The 26,746-nt window shown below is 45.4% G+C and overlaps 1 protein-coding gene across 10 annotated transcripts in view; it reads right to left on the bottom strand.

Annotated features, from left to right (window-relative positions):
* Cgnl1 (cingulin like 1) overlaps positions 1-26,746 on the bottom strand; it is a 148,478-nt gene that overhangs the window by 8,392 nt on the left and 113,340 nt on the right. For 6 of the 10 annotated variants that reach the window (XM_074066046.1, XM_074066043.1, XM_074066047.1 and 3 more), the window contains 7 exons: positions 22,208-22,282; positions 21,656-21,841; positions 20,750-20,854; positions 15,569-15,721; positions 14,473-14,643; positions 10,122-10,283; positions 7,254-7,343 (listed from right to left, as the gene is read on the bottom strand). In XM_074066046.1, coding sequence (XP_073922147.1) covers positions 7,254-7,343; positions 10,122-10,283; positions 14,473-14,643; positions 15,569-15,721; positions 20,750-20,854; positions 21,656-21,841; positions 22,208-22,282 — 942 coding nt within the window. The remainder of the gene's footprint in view (positions 1-7,253; positions 7,344-10,121; positions 10,284-14,472; positions 14,644-15,568; positions 15,722-20,749; positions 20,855-21,655; positions 21,842-22,207; positions 22,283-26,746) is intronic. The other 4 variants (XM_074066049.1, XM_020185569.2, XM_074066050.1 and 1 more) reach the window with 3 other exon arrangements.

Raw genomic sequence — 26,746 nt, 5'->3', positions numbered from 1 at the left:
CCTCCCAGGGGAAGCTGGTGAGGACAGGGTGCACCCTTGACTGTGGGGGGAAGGAGTTACATGGTCAAGCAGTTCTGGCCCACCTTCTCTGCCTGCCTCTGCCATCACCTGCATGTGACTTTGTTCATCTCACCTCTGGGATGGAGGCTCGTCTATAAATAAGGAACTTGAATAAGACAGTCCAGAAGGGTCCTTCTAGCTGACCTGTGTCCCCTCTACTCTTCAAGGTGCTATGAGGCACACCTCTGAGGAAGCTAGAGGACTTAGTGTCCACCCTCAGGCAGAGTAGCTACCCTCTCTCTAAACCTTTGAAAGTTTCCCCCAGACCCTGGTGTTCAGGAACTCCAGGTCAAAGTGAGGGCGAGTGTGTGTTTGAGAATGCTGCAGGGTGTGTGTATGTGTGGGATGACATGATGATGACATGAGGTCATCAATTGTTTGAACTGTATTAGTGACCAGGGATTGTGACACAGTATGGTGACATGGTGCTTGCCCTTGTTACGGTTCCCGGAGGGAACAAAGGAACATGCCCTGCACACTTGACCAGTGTTACTATGATAGGGAAGGGCAGGATATGCCAGGTCACAGCCCAATTTGGACAGCCAGTTAAAATGCCAAGAGAAAGGGACCCAAATGAGAAGGGTGAGGGGTAGAGGAGCAAATGGAGTTGTCCAAACCAGGGGACCACCAATAAGAAAAAAGGGGTGTTTGGAAGGATGGGTGGGCATGTGGGGGAGATAGCACTCCTGCAGGGTTCATAGTAATAGCAGCCAATAGCTAACATCTGCACTGAGTCAGGCTGTGCATTTGAGTAGCAGCATCTCATTTAGCCCTCGCCACCATGTGACAAGGTAGGCACAGGATGGATGAGCTCGCCAAGGTGAAGAGGAATGAGAAAGATCCAGAACCATGCTCTGGGAACCCTCCTCCCATGAGGGCAAGGCAGAGGATGACCACACAGGATGACTGTGCAGAAACTCCCAGAGCTGGGCCAGGGCAAGACTGCTCTGGAAGGCTTGGCAGAGAGGGTCCCTCACAGCAGAGGTGAGGGAGACACTGGAGTGAAGAGGTGGGGATTTGGGGCCACCCCCCTCCTCTGGGAATTCCAGTAGGGCTCAAGATGAACCACTGACCATAGGGCTGGAGAAGATATGGAAGGAGTTTGCACAGTGATACTCTGAGCATGGAAGCAAGTGAGGGTGTCATAGACAATGAACAGAGTGTGAGCAGGACCGTGGAAAGACAGAAGCCAGGCACTGAACTTAGCATAAAACCGGAGAGGGACGAAAAGAAGCCAGGGTGCAGGTCCTGTAGGAGACCTAGGGAGAACTAGGTGCTTGTCAGAGAGAATGAAATTTAGAAATCCAGGTGCTGTGGGGTGTGAGGCCAAAAACCACCAAAAGGCAATAAAATCCAGCAGAGGTGTGGGGCAGCTGTGTGGAGCAAGGAACCAGATGGAAAATACCAAGAAACCTCCCCCTTAACACACACACCAAAAACCAAGCACCGAGAAACTGAGTCTGAGCTCACTAATCCTCCCAGAAACTCTGAGGCAGATGTTACAGTTCTGCTTTTCCAGGTGGAGGTTCAGGAATGTGCCTGAGTCAAAGTTAGTCAGAAGCAGCTTTGGATTCTAACCCAGGATTTCTCATTACAAATCCTATGTTCCTTTTTCCCTTCCCCCTTGTCTCTCAATGAAGGGAATATTCCATAGGAAAGGGCTGACAAGGACCTCTGGGCCCCAAAGGAAGTATTTACAGTGGAGGGAGCAGAGTGGGCCGTGGGGTGACTGAGGACTGCCTGAAGTGAGCTCAGAACAGACCTTACAACTTACAGCAGCAGCTACAGACTTACTCCCTCATTGTCACCAGCTGGAAAATTTAAGTCCCACCAGGACACAGACCTCCCTGTGCAGAGGAGCTCTGAGCCCTCCCAGGAGAGAGCCCCAGGCAAATGGTGACTTTCCAAAGGGAAAAAGAAAACAGTAACTATTCATACCTCACCACATCCCTCAAAAGATGACTATTAAAATGAAGTGTGAAATCAGAGTGAAGAAGGGGACGATCTAAAACTGCAACCATAAAGCTTAAGTTACCGTGACCAGGCAATTTCTCTCAAGCCTTATGGAAAACAGTAGTCTTCCTTCAGTTCTTCAAAAGAACAGTCTGACACTAAATTCTAAAGTAAATCTAACACTTTGGAGCCTTACAGAGGACTCTGTGTTTTGGATAGTCACAACAAGGATGGTTTCACCATATTAGAAGTGGCTGCTTTTGGCTGTGTTCTTCAATGCAGGGTTCCCCAAAGTCTCAGATCAGATTCTTCTTTTACCCTGGGTCCCCATCAGCAAAACCCAAACTCTGGCCTGGTGTGATGAGCCTCGTCTGTTGGATGAAGGAGGTAAACTCAAAGCTGGGAATATATTTCTTTTTGTAAATTTAATGTTTTATAGGCTTTTTACCCTTGAGCTATATGAAACAGTTCAAAAACTTTCCGATCAAATTAAAAACAGATCAAGAGTGAAAGGCAACGGTTTATCAAGCTGGATTGAAAGAATGCGAAACCCTGAGCATTTCGATAGGAAATCAGAGTATCAGATTCCAGTGGGGTTACCTTTGGGATGCCCATAGCCTCAGCCAGCTCTCGGGATTAGAAGCAGCTGTCTTGGGTTAACAGAAAGTTAACCCTCACCTGTGTTTATGAGTGGGCTGTGAAGAAGTTGGCATCCCTATACTTCTGAGCTGGTGTTAAAAATGACAGTCATAAGAAAATTATTATAAGCCAACTACATACATTGTTTTTCTGAGCAGCAGATACAACAAAGGGCAGTTCTGAGCCTGGGAGCATTTTAACTAAAAGAAGCAGCAGCCGCCCCACTTTGATCTGTCACTTGCTTCCTGCCAACAAGATTATTTATATCTCATTTACTGATATTTCCATCCCTGGTGTTGCCTGAAGAGCAGGTGTGAGCCGGCCACTGGGGAGCAGTTCCCGAAAGTGACTGTGGATGCCCACAACTTTATCCACTGGGATTTGTCCTGTGGTTGCCAAGGCAACAAAGCAACCTTGTTCAGCCCCTGGAAAGACACTGAAGTTGCCTGAAGCTGGCAAGTAGGTGTTTTTCCACTGCCTGCGTCATTTTTCCCCTGGGCTGGATCATCCTGGCTTTCCTGGACAAGAGATTACCCTGCTAACCGTGGGCCTTCAGCCTCCAGCACTGCAATGCCCACTGAACCAGGACACATGCCCAGCATGTGTAAAACTCACCAAACTAGACCTTGCTTTGCCTATTTGAATCCTGTGCTCATAGTCAGAAGAGAGTCAGGTGAACTTAAAGCCTCACCCATCTTAAACACTGATATTTTTAACTTGCGGGTAGGGGACAATGCATGGGTGGCCCCACCTTTTACAAGTTAGGTGAGGCACCTGGCACAGTGCCTACCCTTCAGAGAGTCTTCATAGGGATGAGAGTTGTCCTCATGGTTTGGGGAGGAAGGAAAGGAGAAAGGATTGCTCAAGATTTAAACAAACTCAAGGCTGGCAAAAGAACGACTTAGATGAATTTCCTTCAGTGTATAAGCCTTTTATGGTAAAACTACATCTTGATGACAATATGGAAACTCCTTCCCTCTCTTCTGTAGATTTACCACTGTGCAATAGATATTCGTGGTATTTTGTAAGCACTGGTAGCCACATGCTGCTTTGGGAGTCAAGAGACCTAAGGCTAGAGCTGAAGCTAACTGCTGCATGGCTTGGGCCAAAGCCCCATGTGGCTCTGGACCTCAAATCTCTCATCAGCAACAGGAGAAATCTGAAGAGTTGGCCTCTGAGGTCCTTCCAGATATAAGGTTTTCCAAAGGGGTTGGCATTCACTGATTTCCTGGAAACATTTCTCTGGCTTATTCACCTAAGTCATATCACTAAGACTAGAGACTAGAATGGGAGATATTGGGGGTGGGGAGCAAATATTCAAGTGGAGAGCATTCAAAGTTTAAGTAGAGAGCTGTAAGTTTTAGGTCTTGGAGGAGGAGGTGGGACTGATGTCTTGAACTCAGGGCCTTGAGCTTGCTAGGCAGGTGCTCTGCCACTTGGAATGATGCCCCCCCCCAACCCTTTTATGTTTTATTTTTTAGATAGGGTCTCACATGTTTTGTTCAGGGCTGGCCTTGGACCCCAGGTCACCTGCCTATGCCTCCCACGTAGCTGGGATTACAACGTATGAGCCACCACTGCCTAGCTTGTTGGTTGAGATGGGGTTATCATTAACTTTTTGGCCAGGGTGGCCTCTGACCACCTCTGGAATAGCTGGAATTACAGGCATGGGCCACCACATCTGGCAAGCTGTAGCTTTTTAAAAAGAGCAAGATCCAAAAAATTTCCCATGCCCTCCCCTTTCAGTTGCAGTTTGCTGGAGTCCAAGGTCAAGGTAACAGGTACTAGTTCAGTCCTTCAGGAGTCACAGTTCAGCATTGGAGAGTGAAGGAAAGAAAAAGTCTCAAGTTTGAAAGTTTCACCTTTTCTCTCTCTGGTTCTGTCAGGAAAGCAGCAATCAGAGGGCCCCGAACATTACCCTATGTGACCTAAAACAGATTAGGTTCAGGGCCAGTCTGTCTACACCCAAGGCTCTCTCCATATAGCCTCCACTTCAAGAGAAAGAAAGCAGCCTTGGATCAACTTCCACTTTGAGAACAGAAATGCTGTCCCGTGAGACATGTACATGGTCTTGGTCAACCCCCTTCCTCTCAAATCAGACATCACTCTATCTCAGCGAGGGGAGGGGTGGGGTGTTGGTGTTTTACAAGTTCCTACATCAATTTGAACTTGATGCTAAATTTCTTCATTTATAATAAACACCAGACTTGACCCTCGTTAGCATGGGAGAAGGACAAAAAAAAAAAAAAAGCCAGAAATGAAGGTGTCAGGAAAGAGGCTGTAGTCATTTGTAGAGCTCATCTTTTTAGGCATCTAACTCACAGGTGCAGAAAGTTAAAGGTGAATCAGATACTTGGTTGGGATTTGGGTTTCATAAAACCTCCCAGTGCAGTCCAAGCTTAGTACGGAGGAAAGCTTCTAGAGCCTCCTGGATCAATAGCTTTGTATCAGGAGAACTGAGGGGCTGGGCTAAGAGGCTGGAATTCTTCCAGAGTGCCATGGACTTCCCCTCAGCCTACTGCGGTGTTCCTTCCAGCAGACTGAGCTAAGTCCTTAACTTCCTGGATGTATTTCAAGCTCTGGCCTTGACGGAAATATTTTCAACCTTGACCACAACATGGAAAAGCCATCCCATTCCCTCCCTCCCCCCAATCTAAATGCTCAATTAAAAGGAAGAAGCCCAAACCATTCTGGAACCAAGTATTTCACAGTCCTGGGCCAGTGACTCAGCCCGTATTCTGATTGTGTGTGTCTGTGTTTTGCTTCTGGTGTAAGTCACAGGACTGAAAGCCTGTTTTAACTGCCTGGGTGTTTGATAAGATGACATATTTTCTCACCACTCCTCCCATTGTGCATAAATCACAAGAAAGGTTGGCAAAGCAAATTCACGGTCACTTCTGTCATTAGGAATGCTTAGCTGATCTTGGAATGCCTTGTAGTTATGTGGGTGCTCAGCCAAGCTGGCAGGAAGTCGTAACAAACAGCTTTTATTCCGGTAAGAGAGCTTAGAAAATGTACACTTCGGGGGCCAATGTCAAGGTTGAGCTCTACATCTGGACCTTGGAGTCCCTTCATGGTCAAGCAGACCATAGCATGAGTATGACACTTATTTGCAAAGAACCTGACAACAGGGAAACAAGGGCAGATGGGAAAGATGCCAGTGCTGCACCTGCAGGTCTGAGCAGTGGTTGTCAGCTCCCAATAGTGTCTTCCCTGAACACTGAAGCCTCTGGTCCCTGTCACCCTGGGGTGAGCAGAAAGGAAAAGAGAAAGTACCTTTTGCCTATCTAAGAATCTGTATTTCCAATTTTTAATTTTAATCAGATAATTTCCCAATCTACACTCCGTAGCATTCCAAGGTTTTGGTGACATTTCTTAAATGAAGAAATTGCCAATACTAGTCAAGAAAGAGGAGAAGGGTTTTCGAAACGTCTATGTACAATTCCTCCTGTGCCATCCTCGGGCAGTGGGTGTACACTCGGTTGTCACTGAAAACATATCCTCTGAGATGTTTCTGCAGGGATCCACAGGTGCAACAAAAGCGAGATTAAAGGGCAGGTTTAAACTGCCACAGAGTGTTTCAGCTGTCCCATGACTTAGGTGTGTGCTGGGGGAATGGAAACTAGCTAACAGAGTTGCCACTTTGTAATGACAGGACAGCTCCTCCACTCTGCCCCTCCCAGTGCACTGCATGGTCATCCGGAACCTCTACTTAATTAAGAAACAGGAACAAAATCCAAGCCCCTTGTACCGATGGGAGCTCAGGACGTTAGTGTTGTCAGAGGAATCAGTGTAAGTGAAACTCCTTTCAAAACTGCAAAAAAGCGTTCGCCTGGCACATACTATTACCATACAGGGCACATGTCACAGATAGCATTCACTGTAGTCATACAGCAGACCCTTGGTATCTGTGGCTCTGTGGTTCCGAGGAGCCCAGCACTGAGGAAGAACCACGCGTGCTCAGGGTGCAGAGTTCGGTGCCATACTGCAGATGTTGATTGACTTTTCCCACACGCCGCCCAACTTCCCTAAAGCCAAGCCACCTTTCCACAAATCCCCAGTGGTCACCTCATACTCCAGTTAAGCACATTCACCTGTACCTTGCTTTGGGGGAGATAGATTTTTCTAAAATTCAGGGTCAGAAACAACATGATTTAAACACAAGTAACCAGTAACATGGGACTGGCTGAGAACTTCTCCACACCCGCTAGGCTGCGTAATGCATGCACAGGAATTCAAAATTTTGTTTTTGAAATTTCTTTTGACTTTATGTATTTTTTTTTCACTGTGCTTGGTCCAAGCCACATGTCATAAATCTATGAATAAGACAAGACCTAACACAGTGCTAGCTACCAACCGTCACACCATGCTGTGTTGAGCTAAAGACTCCTAGAACCTCAGCTCTGCCTGTTATGTATGGCTCCTAGAGTGTTATTCTCAGGCTCTCTGGAACCTTCCCTTGTTGTTGGAATTCTTTCACTCCCAGGGGCTTACTATGGTGAAGACTGCTCAATCCCCCATCTCGTTCCACAGCGCAGGCTCCGTCTGCTTGCTGTGTGTCCTCAGGTTTAACCTCCCACATTTACTCTTCTCATCAGTACCTGTTCCCTGCTCCGAGAGATCCTTTCCGACAGCAGATCTGAGTTGTGTCTTTCTTCTTCCACTTCCATCTCCAGTTGGGACACCTTGTCCTGAGGATGAAATTACAGGTTACTTTGACTCAGATTAACAGCCAGGACTGTCCTGTGGAAGAAAGCCCCAGGGTAAATGGGAGCTGAGTAGCATTAGGGCTTTGCAACATAACATGTCTACTTTTTTACTACCCAAGAAAGATATTTTTAAAGCCCTATGTTTTTATTGCTTTTGTAATGAGAAATGTAATCATGGATGTAGAAAATACATACATTACCCCAAACTCTAACACAAAAACTAAAGATAGTTTAGCATGTTTCCTTCAAGTCTTTTTTCTCCCTGTGAATCAATTATTTTAAACAGATCCACCTATGCCAGTTGCCTGTTCAAAGTCCACTTAGGAACTGAGAAGCCACCCAAATCCACCCTGCTCGGTTACCAAGAGCCTTACTCCTGTGAGTAAGCTTTTTGTAACTGCCTGCCTTCTAAGACACCCTGTGCACTTGACAGTCCCAAACTTGCATCAGATTGCACAAAGACATTAGTGACCAGTTCTGGTAAACTCATCATCACATGTGAAGAACAATCTGTCTTCCTTGCTGGCTCCTGATTTAATATCATTGAGTATTAAGAGAAAGAATTTCAGATCCGGCATGGTGGCACACACCTGTCATCCTAGCTACTTGGGAAGTACAGGTAGGAGGATTGCAGTCCAAGGCCAGCCCACATAAAAAGCATGACACCTTATCTGAAAAATAACTAAAGCAAAATGGGCTGGGGGCATGGCTCAAGTGCAAAAGCACCTGCCTAGCAAGTGCAGGCCTCTGAGTTCAAACCCCAGTACTGAGAGAGAGAGAGAGAGAGAGAGAGAGAGAGAGAAACATTTCAACATTTCAAAGCAGCTTTGTGAATAAAACAAGGATTCCAGCACCAGGGAGCCGTAGGATTTGTGCCTGGTTTCTCCTGTCACTAGCAGATTTGTCATAGGTTTGGGAAATTTAGAGCTACAATTGCTAAAAAGCAATCGACATTCTGAGGGTTTAAACCTGAGTCTGTAGCACAAGTGATGGATGTTTCTGTAAGCACCAAAAATTAAACTCTCAGAATTCAAGTAAATGATGGGCTGTCAGTGACTGCCTCTCCTATTACTGATCAAAACCTATAGGAAAACTTAGAAAGCTCTTATAGGAGCAGAAGAGCCCAGAGAGCAACTCAGGGTGAAGGTGGGCCCTGCCTGAAGCTACCTATCTGTTCAGTGGCGCCCAATCCCTCCAAGGCATCTCAGCACAGTCAGAAATCACCAAGAATCCCCAGGAGCTGCATCTACATACATCAGCCAACTGAGACTCTGCATTTACAGAAAATGCCCATTGCTAAGAGAGCTCTTAAGCACTGAGAATTAATTTCTTAAGGGCTAGTGGAGGACAAGGCCAGATATTAATCACAGCAAGACAGCCCTGCCAGCCCCTCTTCGACCTACCCCTCAAGTACCTTCCGTGGTAGCAGGCCCAGGAGAGACAGTCCTTTATAATTAAAATGTTCTTTTTAGTCAGAATATTCTAGAGGGAGATGGCCTGACAACCCGATCTGATTTCAGCTAAAATCACTTTTTCCTGGGGCTCTTTTTCTGCCTCAAATCCACGCTGTCTAAAACCCAGCAGCTGTGTTCGAGACCCAGGTCAGAGTTCAGCACAGCAAAGGTTCTTCCCTGCTGCCTGAGGGGCTTTCAGCTTTTCTGAGTCCTAGAATCCTCTAATGTTCATTGAGTTGACCTTAGTTTGCCTTGAAATGACCTCCCCGAAAGAGATCAGAACTAAGATGTTAGCAAAAATATAGTGATCCTACAAAAAAGTAATAAAACTATAATCAGGTTATTCTGGCCTCTAAAGAAGTCTAATAAAATCTTCAGTGGGTATGGCATAACTCTCTAGATAGAAACCGCCGAGTCCCCCAGAGGTTATAAAAAGTTATTTCTGTTTATTTGCAAAGCTGAATCAGGAATTCCATTGATTTTGAATTTAAGCCATGTCTCCCAGGCCTTGAGCACTGTCTTTTATCAAAACCTTGACAATTTTAACTTTTCCCTCAAAGTCTGAGGCTTACATGTTTTTTTAGTCTCCATTCTCTCTCTCTCAATTCCATTCTGGTTTGAGGTCAGTTTTTTGTTGAGGTTTATTCTTTTTACAAAGTTTCAGAGGGGTGATTTCCAGGTTCTTCCTCTCATCTCAGGGGCTGTGCCCACAGGGATTCTGTGACTTCACTGATGCTTTTTCTAAAGTGTCTTTGGCTTGTGAATCTTTACCTGGTGACAGTATTGAGCAACTTTTTTTATATATACTCTCTTGAACTATGGAAAAGATTTGCTGCTAGCTTTGGCAACGTTAAATAAACCATGAGGGAAAATGGGCTAGAAACAGGAAATGAGAACTGAGGACCTGGTGTAGCCAAGTTGTGTAGATGTTCCCTAGGGGAGAGGCGGGAGGGCTGGGTTCAAGCACAGTGTGAGCCCTCTCTGGATTGTCAGCAGTCTTATAGCCTAAAGTTGGAAGCACAGCCAAAAGGAACAAACAGCATCTGTGCCCTTGGGCACAGTCACCTACCCTCTGCGGCTCTGTTCCATTTGCTCTCCAGGACAATGAAGACCCTAGACTAAATTATACCCAGTATTCTAGGTCTGGTGTCCCACAGGTTATAACCTATCAACTTCTCTCTCAAATCAAGAAAGGACCTTGACAACACAGTCTGATGAAGAGAATGAAAACTCAGAGCTTCCAGACTTAAGAGAGGCCACTTTCCTCATGGCCCAGCTCCCTCCTCCTGCAATCCAGCCCACAGACCTCCATCTGCTTAACTAGCCGGCTGCGGTCATCTTTGACATGACTCTTTGCCTCCAACTCATACTCCAGGTCCTTCAGTGTCTGCTCCAGAAGCTGCCTCTTTGTGAGGGCTTCCTCCTGGGATCGCTGGTAGTCCCGTAACTCTTCCTCCATCAGGTGCATCTAGGGGGAGAGACAGATGGGGGGTTCCTGGGGTACAAGAGCACAGACATGGGCCAGACATGGTGACACATACCTGTAATCCCAGCGACTTGGGAGATAGATTGGGAGGATCACTTACAATTCAATACTAGCCAGGCAAAAAACTAGACCTGGCAGGATATGCCTATAATTCCAACTACGCAGGAGGTATTAGGTATTAGGTCTGAGGCTGGCCCTGGGCAAAAACAGGAGCTCTTACCGCCCCCTCCCCCCCGCCAAAAAAAATCGATAAAAGCATTTTTGCTTTAGTTGAGGCTGGGTGACATGACTCAAGTGGTAGAGTGCCTGAGTTCAAACCCCAGTACCACAAAAAACTATGTTTTTTTAAAGGCACAGAGACCCGCCCCCCCCAACAAACAATATATAGGATCACCCAAAAGCAAAGATGACCAAAGTGGACACCCACCCTGTTACAGATCAAAGGACCCTGAGCAAATCCCACCTTCCTCGGGGCCTCAGTTTCATCTCTATAAAAAGAAAGGTCCTTCTCAGCTATAGGAAGGACCCATCAGGTTATAAACTGAATCCATTAGATAGTGACTGCCACTTTTAAATTCAATAGAACAGAAAAAATAACAGTACCAGCAATTCTTATTTTGTAATTCTTTTGTACTAGATAGTAATATATTTGTATGACTGTGTGTAGTTCTTACTTAACTCACAGTTATGGTCAGAAACACTTGTAAGTGCTTTCTAGAGAGAGGTAATTTATTGCCCACATGTATCAGCATCACATCCAAAGAGCTTGAAACTTAGGGTAAAATAAAAACTAATTAATGACCTCAAAGCAAGCTGCAGTTACAATAGGTCACACTATGAACATGGAGTTTAAATGACAACACCGCTTTGGAGAAGTGATCAGTCATAACGACAGTGTTCTTTTCATCCACAAGGTGGCACTATACTAATAGCTTTGAAGAATGTGCAACAGAGAAAAAGAGCTTGATTGTCAAGGGCCGGTCCTCAACCTCCCTGGGATCTCCCCAGGGGACTTGCCTTCCAGGCATGTAGCAGGTACTCTCTAATAAGTGCTCCTTATACACGTGGGGGAGAGGGCTGGCCCTTTTGATCCAATGTCCTACCTCCTGGAGATGGTATGGGGACTAGAGTGTCAGGGGTTTGTTCCTTCAGGGAGGGTATGGAAGTGAGTGGCAGACACCATTATAGAACACTATCCTTTGGGGCTGTTTGTCACAGAAACACCTGGGAAGCCCCCCATGGGAACCCCAGTAGGAAAAGTTGTTGGAAACCTATTTGCCACCTGACATTTTTACAACAGCCCAGCCTTGAAGCTGCAGCCACCAACCCTAGTCTGGTTTGAGTGGTAATGGTGGATGAAACAGTGAAACCACAGAGTGACCACCATCCATGGGAAAGGGCGAGGGGACACTCTCAGGACACAGGGGGTCCGTTCTGCCCAGAACATTGACTCCATGGTGCAGTTTCCTCATTTGCAACAGTGGGATAATTATAAGACCTACCTCACTGTTACCATGAGCATCAGATGACACACCAAAACAGCATGACTTTGAGAGTCAGACAGGAAAGGTACATTTCCTCTTTGGCATCCTCCCCAATGCCTAGTGCATCACTCCTGGCACTGTGTACCCACCCCCCTAACCAGCAGGTTTCCATCTCTGCAGAGGTCCCTCCAAGCAAGGACTCCACCACACTAAGAGCACTCCATAAGGACACACAGCAGGGACTAACTTGTACAAGTTTAGCATCCCTAATCCAAAATGCTCTGAAATCCAAAACTGAAAAGAGCATTACAGAGTAGGAATACTCAGTTCGTAAAATCTAGGCAAATATTCTAAACGCTAACAACCACTGAAACACTTCTGGTCCCAAGCATTTCAGACAACGGCCCTTCACACTCACCTTGTTTAGTGTCTGAGAAGAACACATCTGAATCAAAGTAAATAACTTGAACCTGCCAGTACTGCCTTTGAGGACCTAAAACCCACCGTCTGCTAAGGAAATAAGCTAATGATGGTGAATTCTTTTTTTTCTAATGCAGTGCTGAGGATCCACACAGGGCCTTGCACACGCTGTGCCACTGAGCCACATCCCAGCCCCTGAAGATTAGCCTCACCAGAACTCGTCTGGCCCCCACACCGCATGCAGTTCCCCTCACGGCAAAGGCAGCCAGTGCTCCAGCCTTGTGCGATCCTGTAGCTGTTTTCAACTAAGAGCTTTAACTCAGGCTGAGAAGCTGAGGAGTTGATCTTGAGTCTTTCAAGGATACAGGGTGACCTTAATCCAATTCTGTTTTGTTCTTGTTTTATACACTACTGGGGATTGAACTCAGGACCTTGCACTTGCTAGACAGGTGCTCTACCACTTAAGCCATGCCCACAGCCCTTTTTGCTTTTAGTTATTTTAGGGATAACTAATCTTGCCTGGACCACAGTACTACTCTTTATGCTTCCCACAAAGCTGGAATGCTATGTGTGCACCACCGTGCCCAACTAATTCTGTCCGGTCTAGCCTCAAATTGTGGTCCCGATCTAAGTCCACCGAATAACTAAGATTACAGGCATGAGCCACCATGACCAGCTGACGTCTGCATCTTAAGGATTGCATGTTCCTACTTTCCCTTCAGAGTGATGAGGCCGCCATGTCGGCCCTTCAAATGGAAATAGTATCTCACAGGAAATCCAGGAAGGGCCATCTTTGTTTCCAATATAGGGAATCCTTTAAAAAAAAAAAAAGTACTGCTCTTTACAACACTGCTCTCCCTCTGGCCTTAGCTAAGCTCTCAGGACTTCAGTGTCCTTATCAAATGAAAGGACCTCTAAGTTTCCTCCCAACCCAAGAGTCCAGCATAAAACTCTTTCACAAAAAGCAGCAGAGAGCACTGTGTGTGTGTTGCGGGGAGTGGGGGGGTGGTTATTGTGACACTGCAATCTTTTGAAGCCAAAATAGACCAGGTGTTTGTTGGTGTCCTGGCAAATATCTCAATTACTCACTCCTTTGCTGTAGAAATGAAAATAATTTTTTTGATGCTAAATAGAACTGTGATGTCAGAGCAAATTGGAGTCCTATATCGTATGACCTTGAGCCAGCGGAGATCTGTTATCAGGGTCCTTTAAGAAGTGTTCTGGGAGACTGTAATAAATACCCATTGTTCCTTTCCAGTCTCAGCACTGACTCATGGGTGACTTTTCTTTGATCATCAAAGAAATTAAGAGTTTGTTTTTTAAAGAAAACTTTGTTTTCCTGTGGAATCTTTGTGCTCTTGGCACCAGGTGAAAAAATAAGCTTTAGAATTAAAGAAAACTAGAGACATTTGTAGAAGATCCGGGAAGTACAGACTCTCTGCAGTATATATATTTTCTGGTTGAATTATTGAGTCACTAATATTGGGCATTTTTAAAGAGATAGAAACAGATGCTCAGAAAACTGGGGTGACTTGGTCAAGGTTATCCAGCTGGCAAGACGTGAAGGAGAAATTAGCATCCACTGGGCTTGAATTTCAGAGCCTCTACCTTTCCATTAAAACAATCAAAAACAACCCCTTTATTTTTCTCAAGTCTATAGAAGTCAAAATCGAAAGGAGCAAACACTTGAGTTATCTCGCTCTATTAAGGTTACCTAAGTCAGTATATATATTGGGGGGGGGCGGGGTTGGTGCTGGGGATTGAACCCAGGACCTCACACATGCTAGGCAAGCACTCTGCTACTAGGCTTTACCCCCAAGAATTTTTTTTAGTCTCCATTATTGTCATTCTGAAACTCTTTTTCTCCACCCCACCCCAACAAAAGTCTGGTTTTTTGCCACCCAGTTTTGAAATTACAAAGAGTTACTATAATTCTTTTCCTAGGAGAAAATTCAAGCATGAATGTAGATGAAACACACCAGGCTCCCCGTTCCTACTCCATACATGGCAGCTAACATTTTTAGGCAGTAAATTTTGAACTAATCAAGAAAATGACCCAGTTAAAATTATGGTCGTTTCACCTCAGAGTGGGTGGATTTGTTGGGTCTTAGGATACCATTTGCCCATGTGACATCAGAAGGCTGTAAATGAGGAAGCAAGCACAAAAGATGTCTTAAGAATTCACCCCAAGACCCTTTAGAAGCAGGTCAAAGCAGGCTCACAGGACACTAAAGGATAAAGTATGACATCATCTGGGCAGGCATTACCTCATCCTGCATTTTCATGGTGGCCAGTCGGGCCTTTTCTGCCTCTAGGGTTTTTTCCTTCAGCTGCCTTTGCATTTCGGCAAGCTCTCTGCGATTTTTCTCCTTGTACTCATCCAGCTGGTTCTGGAGCTCCAGTGTTGACGTGCGGGACACCTCAACAATGTCAGCCATCTGGAAGAAGTGACATGATGTGACCCCACCCTGTGATGCTCCATCTGCAGGTTGGGAGTTGGGTGTGGGTCCTCTTTCAACACAGAGAATGTCTCTTCTTCTCCCTGCCTTCAGCAGCCCCCTCCAAGGCTGTAACGCACCTGGACCTGGACTGTCCAGGTCTGGCCACCTCTGTCTTGGCAACAACATGGCAGAGCTGGCAAGACATCCTCTGGGGCCAGAAACTTGCTCTACTACTTTCCAGTTAATACAGCCTCTCAGGATCTCTGCAGTGTCTTGAATTCTATCTGTATACTATTTTAATTCCGACAATGACTCTTCAAGGTAAGTAGGATTTCCTTATTCTCAAAGAACCACCAAGGTCCTGAAATCCTATCTACCTTATAGTGTTATTGTCAGAATTCAAGTAAGATTTAAAATAGCTAACAAAGTGACTGGCTGATGGTAGTTGTCAGAAAATGGCAGCTTCTTGCGTCCACTCCTAGAATGCAGGAAGCCCATCAGCCTTGTTCCTATCCTCCTTTGAGTATCTGGGGCCAGAGGAGCAGTACCTACTGGATTTTGAAACTGCCTGTTGCACTTCTGGACATGTCACCTGGAGGCAAATGCACAGACTCCACACAGGTGTGGATTCCAACTCAAGGAATACTAACTAGGTGTGTGCATCCACACCAAGCCACTTCTGCTCATTGCTAGAGGTGACTCTGATGTCCAGAGTTCTGAGAGCCTTGTCCTGAACTTTCTAGACCAGTTTCTCTGCATCTGGGATTTTTCAAGTTCAAAGAGTGGCTTCAGGGGATCTGCACATCCCAGGCACATCTGTGTCCGGACAGAGCTGCAGGTATCTTAAGTCTCCATCAGACCCAGGGGGAGCCGGGTCCTACTAGGAGCACACCGCCCCCCACTTTCCCTCCTGCTCCCTCACCTCCTTCTGCAGTTTCTCGATGGTCTTGTCCAGACACCATCGCTCGCTCTCCATCTCGTTCTTCAGCCTTCTTAACTGCTCCTTCTGCTCAGTCTCATCTCGGAGCTTCTCAGACAGCTGCTTCTGCTCCTGAGTGGTCTGGCTCAGCTCTCTCTGCAGATGGCAGGAATAGGACAGTGCTGTCACCTAACCATCAGGCTAACCTCAAGAACAGGTGGCAGAGGGAATTTCACAGCCACACCACAAAGCAATCAGACCAGTTCCATCAGTGATAAGGGAAAAGACCAGAATAAAGTCATCACAGTAATACAAGCTAGTTACAAAATTCAGGGACCAGACAAACAAGTTGACTTAACCAATAACACTGCAGGACTGAAAGGGCAGACAAAAGATGCATTACAGAAACACAGCAAACAGCCAAGGCTGCTGGCAGTGGAAATTCAAACAGCTGAGTGTTCAGACTTGCAAACTGAGATAGTTATACCTTATACCAACCTAAGCCTACTTGACAATTTATATCCTGTGATGTGTGTGTGTACATAGTATATGACCTAATAGTCTAAAATTTATTCTGCTTGATGAACAGGAAGTATAAAATGAAGGGACACTAGCCAGAAAAAGTACACATGGAAGGTTGGTAGTCAATTAGCACTGGCACTTACTACAAAATGTAACCAGCTTGGTAAGTCACACACAGATAAAATGTCAACAGCATGCAATGCCAAAACAAAAATCCTAAAATTTCTTTGGCAGGTTATGGTGTCCTCTTTAAAGGGTTCACTGTTGGGACCATCAACACTAGGATATCGAGAAGGGGCACAGCTCAGAACTGGACTACATGACCCAAGCACAGACTGGATAACCTGGAAACTATGACCAGATGTTGAGGGCTGAATGTGGCTTAGGACAGGAACCTTAAGACCTGCCTAATCTTGAGTCCCAGCAGAGGCTGCAGAGGGTAATGGCTGGTCTTTGTCGAGTGCTTAACAGTTTATAAGCTGCTGTCACATGAGGTTGTTCAGTCATCATGGAAATATTCCCAAATCACTTCAGGCAGTCCTGCTTTACAAAGCAAAGGATAGCTCTGATCTGCCAACCATATGGCATGGGCTGAAACACCACCTATAAAGGACTCCCAGTCCCTGGGTGGTGCTGGTTGGCCATGCTTTGAGAAGCAGTCAATTCTGCTGGGCTGCTGAAGTTAATTGCTTCAGGAAACCTAGGTCAACAAAAGTCACTGGGGAAAATAAGGTGGAAAAAGAAGCATAGTGAGAAGTTCAGTGTGAGGGCAATTACAGCAAGAGTCACCCCACCACAGCCAGGCACATATCAGAAGCAAGGTCAGACCCTAGGGTTTCTGTTTGTAATTTATTTAGTGGTGTTGACTACAAAGAGTAAGGAGAAGGAATCTTGGTCCCAGTAAAGTATGGTTCTGTCATGTGGGAAAAAGCTCTCAGGAACTTCTATCTCAAAGATACAAATTCTTAGGGACCAAGCATGGTGTGCAAACCTGTAATCCCAGCTATGTGGCAGTCAGAGACAGGAGGATCACAGTCTGAGGCTGGCCTAGGCAAAAGCATGAGACACTATCTGAAAAACAAACTAAAGGCCAAAGGGATGAGGCATGACTCAAGTGGTAGACCATTTGCCTAGCAAGAGCACAGCCCTGAATTCAGTCCCTAGTATGGGGGATGGGGGGCAGGGAGAAAGAAAATTAATACCTATGCTCTTTGGGTATCAGTCAGCAAGGTGGAATACCTTACTTAAAATGCAGACTCTCACCCTTTCTGATGGAATCACACTTTTCTTAGAGTGGGATCCACAAATCTGTTCTTGAGAGTTACCCAAGTAATCTTAACATTTCCCAAAGTTTAGAAACATTGTCTAGAACAATGTTCTGCCTCCTCAGTTATTCAAGAAATATGTTCCAAGAGTCACTGTTGAGAAAACATGTCTCAAATTTACATGAAAATCAGCAACTTTCCTTTTTTTTTTTTTTAACCCTTCTTGGAGCAATATTGAGTGAAATGCTCTATAGGTACAGTGACTATATTTCCAAGACTAGCAATACAAGATTGATCAATAGCAGGAAAATTATCAGGCTGGAGAATCCAAGACACAAAGTTGGTGGATGTAGTGAGGGCCCTTGAGCATGGAGACCATTATCTGTCAATGGAATCAGAGCCTTTTATTCTATGACCAAGGCACCAATTAGTCCATATTAGCAATAACCAAGGTGTGGAAGACCATGAGAGTTAAGGAACAAGTGGCTTGATCAGAAGGAGTTGATCTTCCCAGAGCTCCTGCCGCACAGGAACTGTGGACTGCAATGGTAGAAGCTTTGGGCTTTGACCCTCTTTTGTCTGAGTACACAAAGCCCAAAAGGTGGGAGGTAAAGATACAGAATAGGGAGCAGAGTCCCTCCCTGAAGGAAAGAACTGTAACTTCCCCAAAAAGTGTCTTTTACCTTCATACCTGTAGAAGCCCCTTAGAAACAGAATCCTAGACATCTTCCCCTAGAATGCAGCTCAAATAAACTAGATAGTAACACCATCCTGGACCAAGGGACAGGGGTGGAAGAAACTAAGAATGACAACTTTATGGCCCTCTGCCACATTTTGAATGGGTCACAGTAGGTCAGATCCAAGTTCACTGTGGTCTTCAGTTGCTATGAAAGTAAGCACATTTATCATTTATGAAGATGCAACAGCCTGTTAAAAGTCATGAAGTTGTACAATGCAAAATCCTTGTGTGGGAAAAAAACTAGTTACTTTTTTCTCTTCCTCAAAGGCTAACCTCCCGTTTGGTTGCCAGCTTCAAAGATAAGAGCATGCAGAAAGGCACCTTGAATGGGTAGAGGGACAGAAAGAACAACAGGCATGTCTGGCAAAGGGAAGCCCTAAAACTCAGTGATGGCCCCTGTGTGTTGGGGGGCCTAGAGGTTTAAACACCCATCTTAGCCATCCAGATCCATTGTTTTAATGACTTCAGATTTCTAGACATGACCATTGCATTCTTCCAACCCAGAAAGTATAAAACCACAGATACAAACCACCATTTTCAGTCTTTATTCCCATTTCCTGATAGGGAGAAACATTTCCTGTTCACCATTTTCCCATGCTAAAATAAATCCTTGCTAAAACTTTTGGGGCAGTGGGGGGATGGGGGGCATGCAGTGTGTTACTGAATGAAAGGAGCTGACTATCTGGTTCCCAATTTTAAAGAAAACAAATCATTTCAAGCTGATGGTGCACATTTCATACCAGTCCTTGAAGACCAGCTAACTGGGGTAAAGATGGTGAACCTGCCAGGCCATGTCAAACTCTTGCCAGATGGCACTGCCAAGGGCCAGTGTGTGCAGCCACACTCTGCGTGGAGCATCGCACCACTCTGCACTGCTGGGAACACAGGCCCAACAAAAGTAGCCTGTGGGGGCGGTTTTCCAAGGCCAGGCTGGAGACCTGGAGGTGTGGGCAAGTGGCAATGGCCTGAATTGCAGTAGGGCTGAGACCATCTTCTGTTCCACCCCGATCGACTCTCAGCCCCAGCTGCTGAACTACTTCCCCCTGTGGCAAGCATTCTTGTTTGACCAAGGACACATCCTAACGCTATGCCCTGTACTTGGTGTGGACAGGATATGGAGGTACAGATTTTTGTCTGCAGCAAGCCTTTCTGAGCCCCCAACAAGCTCACAAATTTAAACCCCACACATTAGCAACTGGCTGGGTAGCATAGGCACCAAAGCCTTAACTAGCTGCACAGTGAAACTGCCATCCACTTAGGGAAGGAAGAAATCTGATGAAACACCATGGCAAAGCCTCTTCAAACAATAAATATGCACTTAAAAAATAAAGGGCAGGAGTGTAAAACAGGTCCTGGTGGGAGATGGGCACCTGTGGGAGCGGGTATAGGAGGATGAATATGGTCAATGTATTTTATATGCTTGCATGAAAATAAAATGATTTCTATAGGTTTCATTGTTCTAATGATGGAGGAGGGGATGAGGGAGAATGATGGTGGGGGTGAATCTAACACACTGTAAGCATATATGGAAATGTCACAATGAGACCCCCCACTGTACAAGTAATATATGCTAATAAAAATGATGGGAGGAAGGAAGGAAGGAAGTTGATTTCCCTATCCCTGAATCTGGAAGGGAAGGGAAAAGAAGGGAAGGGAGAGAAAGAGAAAAGAGAAGAGAGAGACAGACTCCAAAGCAAAGGCAGTAGATGCTGAACTCAGGAAAAACAGGCTTTATGTAGAAACAAGTTCTCGGGCTGAAGCCAAGGGCTAGGCATGGTTTGGGGATGAGAGGCCCTGAGTTAGGTTGTCCTAACCGTGTAAATCCTGCTCTGCAGTCAGCCGAGATCCTGACTCAGAATTTAATGTGTGAGGCCCCCAGCTATCCCTGCAGACAAGAGGGTCTCTCAGGCAAAACTTCAACAACCTCCTTTGGCCAACACTGGCTTTTCCCTGCTCAGAGGCTCGCCTGAGCAATAGCTGGTGTTTTTTAAAACCCAAAAGCAGGTAGAAGGAAGGCCAGGCCAGGCCTGCACTGAGGTGACTGTGCAAAGTCAACTTACAACTTCAGTGCAGGCTTTTATTAGAATGTACTTCAAACAATGTTTGTGACCTCTGAGTGGGAAAATCTCATTTTCTAAGAGCCCACTGGTTTTGAACAGAGATAGCTATCTAGTTTCAAGGAAATGACTTCCTCCTGCTCCTTTTAATAGCCATCTTGAAGGACAGCGCTCTATGGAGGGCATTTTCCCAGAGGAGAAGGGAAATTGGCTTCGGCCAGAAAGTCAACTCCACACAGCCATGGAGACGAATCCCATCAGCCTTCTCCCACTATACATATTTTCTTTGGAGAGCTGTCAAGCTCTTTAATGTCTGGACTAAGGTTTCTCAACCTTGTTGTGGGGCGTCCTGGGCTTTGTAGGGTGCTTTAGCAGGATCCTTGCATCCACCTACTAGATGCCAGTAGCGTGGTGACAAATGAAATGTCACTAGACATTACTGTATGACCCGTAATACACCTCAGTTGAGAACCTCCAGTCTAAATGGATAGCTCAAAAGCCAGGTGGTAATGGTAGGTGAACGGGAGCTCCCTGGAGAGGACCAGTGGTCATATCTCCTTGTCCTGTTATGAGGAAGGAACGACCAAGCCTCGGTGCTTACCTGAGCACCCTCTAGCTCACTCTGCAGGGCCCTTCTGGCTGACGTAGCTTCTTTTTCTTCCTTTCTGGCTTGCACAAGGGCCTCCTCTAGTTGCTGCATTTCGCTCTACAATGAAACACTAGTCAGGGTGCTGTGCTTATGACACTGACTCGGTGGAATGAAATAAATGCAGAAGACATCTGCAGACATGACATGGCTGTGGCCACAACATGACTGTCATGAGCCCAAGATGCCACCCAGAAGCTAGGTACTTGGATATGTGCCTGTCCACGGTCCCAGTTCCAGCCACATGTGAACATCCAGATATCTAGGGTGATTTTTTTGATACAAATATCCAGCCACACCACTGTGGACTCAGAAACTCCAGGACACAGGGAGTCCTATAAAGGTGATTTCGATGGGTCCCAGGTTGTCCCATCAGTCACTGTCATCTGCTATTTTATGTGCTGCCATCAGGGTGTGTGTCAGTCACTAACAGCTCCCCACTCTAAGAAGTGTTGCAAACTAGAAAATTGGTTTGCTAAAACCTATTGACTTCAACAAGATCAACTCTGTGTTAAAACAGTCTAGCCTTGAGTGACCTTGGCCAGATGGTGATGAGAAAGCAGGCGGTCCTGCAGGTGCTAGAGGCCTTGAAGGTTGAAGTGTCTGAGATCATGCCAGGACGAGTAGGGTTCCTGTCCCCACACCTATGCTTCCCTTCCATCTTGTCTCACCATGCCTCTTCCTAGTTCTCCTTACCACTCCCAGAGGAACAAAAGAAATGGCTCACAGAGAGGATTTAGTCCAGATTGTCTTGACCTTTTTACAAAATTAAGACAATAAATGCCTTCCCCACCTCTGAAACCACTTGCAGAAAAGAAGGCTCCAGGATGCCAGGCCCAGCGTGGGCCCAGCGAGCCTCACCTCACACTTCCGGAGTGCTTCCTTCGCCTGGGCCTCCTCGCCTTTCATGTCTTCGATCTGCCGCTCCAGCTCTCCAATCCTGCCTTGCAGCCTCTCATTCTCCTCCTTCAGAACCTTCTCGAGTACTTTTGCCCCAGCCTGGATTTGCCCTGAAGCGTTGCTCCGGCTGGCCAGGAGCTCGACATTCTGTTAAACACAGAGTGGTGGACAGGCTGTGAGAATGGCTGGTGTCTGTGCTCACCTAACAAATAACAGTCTGCAGGTCAAATCCAGCCTGCCAGCTGCCTTTTTCTTTTTCTTTTTCTTTTTCTTTTTGGTGTGTGGGGGAGGACCAAACTGGCATTTGAACTCAGAGCCTTGCACTTGTTAAGCAAGTGCTCTACCACTTGAGCCATGTCTTCAGCGCTTTTTGCTTTTAGATTATTTTTCAGACAGGGACTTGTGCTTTTAGTCTGAGTCCAGCCTCAAACTTCAATCATCCTACCTACTACCTATGCCTCCTGCCTAGCTGGAATTACAGGCACGAACCACCATGCACAGTGTGCCACCTACTTTTAAAGTGGGGATGAAGCCCAGTGGTAGAGCACATGCTTTGCATACACAAGACCCTGAATTGGACCTCCAACACTGCAAAAAAAAATAAAATATGAAATTAAAAAATGAAGCATTGGAACACAGCCATGTCTACTCATTTACAGCTTGTCTACAGCCACCTTCAAGCTACAATAACAAAGCCATGTGTTTGTGGAAGATTTGTGAAGGCCTAAGTGATTTGCTGTCTGGCTCTGTAGAAGAGCTCACCGGCCCTCGCCTGTGCTAAGTCCTTTTTATGGGATCTTTACCTTGTAACAGCCCTCAGGATGGGTTCTACCCTACCATCCCTGAAAGATGAGGAGATGGTGATTTGGGGAGCAGAAGGAACTTGCCCAGTTCACCTAGGAGGAACTGCATTCAGGCGACTGATCCAAATCCTAGCCTCACAGCCCTTGCACTCTGCTGTGTCCACTTCCCCATCCCTTACCAGGAGCAGGACCCTGAACAGAAGGCCTTGGTGGAGGGTGGTATCTATGTACAGATTTGTTATCAGCCAACATAAATCAAAAATTAAAATTTGTAAAATCACAGGGTGAGGTACTCTCACCTGAAAACGAGCTCAAGCTGTACCAATTCAGAATGGAAGACAATGCCAGCAATGACAGGTTGACTGCTATTGGTTCCAGGTGTCACACGGCCATTGTGCTCAGGGTTTAGTGACTTGAAGCAATGATAAGGGGTCCTGTCCAGAGTTCTACTTCTTCATACAGATCTGTGGCCTGTCCTCCAGTTTGCTATTACTACGAAGATGTCAATAGCTACAAACCTCATGCTCACAAAAGAAGAGTAGAGTTCTATAAGGAAAGAAAGGTTCAGGCAAGGCAAGACTTGACTTTGAAAGCTTATCTGACAGCCTATGTGAGAGAGCTACCTGCTAGAACTGCCTGCATGCTTGCCTAGCCTTTTGGAAAGATCTTGAACAGTACAGTAATGTCTCTTATCCTGGACTTTAACCAATTGGAGACTTTCAGAAACCAGAGCATCTTTTCACAGCCCAAATGTTTAATTCTATATCCAGAAACCTCATTAACGCCAACCAGCTGGGATATAATGAGGTTAGCTGGCATAGCTAGGAAAACAACTAAGGGGCTGGGAGAGCACTGGAGTTTCTTGGGATTACTTACATATGATCTCCTAATGGAACCAGCAAAAGGACACATCATAAAGATGAGCACAAGAGAGATAACTGTTATTGAAAGTTTAATGAGGGATCTAAATAAAGAATCCAGTAACACTGGGATATGGCTCAAGTGGTAGAGTGCCTGCCTACACCAAGCTGTAGGTCCCAAGTTCAAACTCCAGTACTGCCAAAAGAAGAATCCAGTAACTGATCAGAGCAGGGAGACAATATGTCTAGATTGCCCATTGCTGCCCTAACTCCCAGTGAGGTAAGAGAATACAAAGCCACGGGTATGGAGCCAGGGTGGGACTTGGCGTAAGGATAGACATATTGATCAGGGAATAGAAACAGAGACCAGACATAAACTCTTACACTGGCAACCAATGGTTTTCAACAAGGGTGCCAAGATGACTCAGTGGGGACAGCATAGCCTTTGACAAATAATGCTGGGACACCCAGACAAAGGTTTGCTGCCAAAACCTTTCAGGAAAGCAAAGAACACCTACGTGTGTAACCAGTGTGCTTTCATTTGCCCAGAAATCTTGAGCAGAGTAAAGATACTGAAAACCAGACCTGCTTGAACACGGGGCTAACCAGGACCTGGCATGCTAGCTAAGGGCACCTGTTTTGATGTTTGGAAGTTAGTAGAAATCTCACAGTCACACACAAAAGAAAAAGCAAAATTCCTTCCTTATACCACACATAAAATTAACTCAAACTGGATCACAGACCTAAAATCTAAGTGCTAGAACTATAAAACTCTTAAAGAAAAAAAACCTATGAGAAAATATTTGTGATGTTGAGTTTAGGCAAAGGCTTCTTAGCTGTAATATCAAAAGCACAAATGACCAAAAATTAAATTAGACTTCTTTAAAATTCAACACATTTGTGCTGCAAATGATACTGAGATGATGAAAACATAGTCACAGAATAAGAGGGAATATTTACAAGTCATATGTCTGATAAAGACCTCATATCTAAAATACATACAGAATTCTTCACCTTAACAATAAAAAGGTAAATAACCCATTTTAACAGGGCCAATGAGCTGAACAGACTCCTTCCAAAGAGGATGTACAGAAATCCAGCAAGCACTTGAACGATGCTCACCGTTCCTAGTCATAGGAAAAGGCAGATCAAAACCACCATGAGGTGCCAATTCTCGCCCTTAGGGTGGTATAATTAAAAAGAAATGCCAAGTGCTGGAGAGAATAAAGAGAAATTAAAACCCTCAGGTCTTGCTGGTGCGAATATAAAATTGTGCAGCCATGTGGGAAAACAGTGTGTAGTTCCTCAAAATATTAAACCCAGTGTCTCCATAACTCAGCAATTTCACTCCTTGGTATGCACTTAAGAGAAATAAAAACAGATATTCACATTAAAAATTGCACATGCACACTTACAGTATCATAATTCATAGTATCCAAAAAGTGCAAACAACCCAGATGTCCATCAACAAATGAATGGGTTTTTTTTAAAGTGGTATATTCATATAAATGGAGTATTATATGGTCATAAAAAGGAATGGAGGACTGATGCATTCATACAACAGGCCTTGAAAACATGATGCTAAGTAAAGCAAGCCAGTCACAGAAGATCCCACATTGACACTTGCAGGAAATGCCTAGAACAGCAAATCTACAACAATGGGAAGTAGCTTCGTAGTTGGCCAGGGATAGAGGAAGGGATATGGGGAAGGGATGGGAAGTAACTCATAATGGGATGGGCTTCCTTTGGGGTTGATGCAAATGTTCTAAAGTTGACAGTGGTGATGGCTATACAACTCTGTCAGCACATGTAAACATACCCTAAGTCATGGAATTGTAAAATAGTTGAACTGCATTTTATATGAATCAATATCTTAACACAGCTGTCTTTAAAAAGAAAAGAGAGAAAGACAGAGAAGGGAGATGTAAAGGACAGAGCAGGGATGACAGGGAGAGATGTGTTTACCCCAGTAGCACAGGGGTTTGCCAAAGTGTTAGTGAACGAAAAGACTTGAAACATCTGCCCAAACTTTTCAGAAAAGCACAGAGCAAGTACACATGCAGCCAGTGTGCTGGCCTTCTCCCAGAAGTCTCAGAAAGTGTAAGGATTCTGAAAACCAGACCTGCTTTAACCTGAGTCTAGACCAAACTAGCATCCTGACTGCTAGATAAGGGCATGTGGAAGTGGGGCATGAAGGTGCACTGTCATCCCAGCAGCTCGGAAGGTGGAGATAGGAAGGTTGTGGCCCAAGTCTGGCAAGGGCAAAAGTAAAAGACCCTATCTGAAAAACAGCAAAAGGACTGGGGTGTGGCTCAAGTGGTGGAGCGCTTGCCTAATACAGCAAGAGGCCCTGAGTTCAGTCCTCAGTACCACAAAAGGACACCCATTTTGATGCTTAGAACTTGAGGTGAAAGCTTGTGGCTCAGCTCATGACTGGCAGTGGGGACCCCAGCTTGGTCTTTCACAGTGGCACAGGCTGAGTGTAACTGTAGCAGAGCATGTATGTGCACAAACACTTAGTCCTATTTTGATTGTTTGTCAAGTGATAATATGTTTTCTCTGTGTCTTCACGATGTGGTAAACCACATCATGTTTACAAATACTTTACCATAAGCCTCTGCTGGCAAATGTTTCCAGAAACTGTCTTCTGTCCCATGCCCCTCCCACCCCCAGCTCACCGTTTTAGACAAAGCCACAGAAAAAACTTCCCTTTCCTGAAACCATACATGATTCGCCTGCAGCAGTCCTGGACTCTAGAAGCAAACAAAAGTCATATCCCTTTTTATCAAGGCAAGTTCTGCCTGCAAGTTCTTCCCCATGAAGGCCCAGTGAAGAAAAGAAAATTGGTCTAGAAGAAGTCCAAGCTCACCCAACTGTGAGATGCATCATCTTTTCCAGATTCGTAAATGAAGTCTGTGTCTCCTGCGTGTGGTGATAGCACAGAACCACAGCGAGACTGGAGCTGGTAAAGGTCCACCCGGGGCCGGCACTATGATGTGAGTCACGATCTTAAGTCCTAGGCATCATCAGAAATGCACTGCCTATCTCGTTCCCCTTGTGTAAGACTTGTTTTTTAAAGGATTATATAGATTTGCTTTTTAGTGTTTGAACTAGTAATTCATTCATCCATGCAGTCAAAAATAATCAACCAAAATCAACTCCAATCCCTCTGCTATTCCAGAAAGTTAGAAACTCTATAACAGGCTATCGCCACAAAGACATGAACAGCAAAATGAGCTATTTTCTATTGTTTTCAAGGTTGGCTCATAACTAAAAGTTGCACAAAGATCATTTTTTCCACTTATGAGGCAGCCAAGGTTAAAAGGTTTGGTAACGCAGTGTGTGGCCCGCGTAAGGAACAGGCAAACTGCCATCTCTGGAAAGGTAAG

This window comes from Castor canadensis, chromosome 2 (assembly GCF_047511655.1).
Source record: "Castor canadensis chromosome 2, mCasCan1.hap1v2, whole genome shotgun sequence".
Classification (NCBI taxonomy): domain Eukaryota; kingdom Metazoa; phylum Chordata; class Mammalia; order Rodentia; family Castoridae; genus Castor; species Castor canadensis.
Note: the sequence above shows the minus strand (reverse complement) of the source record. Positions and strands in the feature narration are given on the sequence as shown.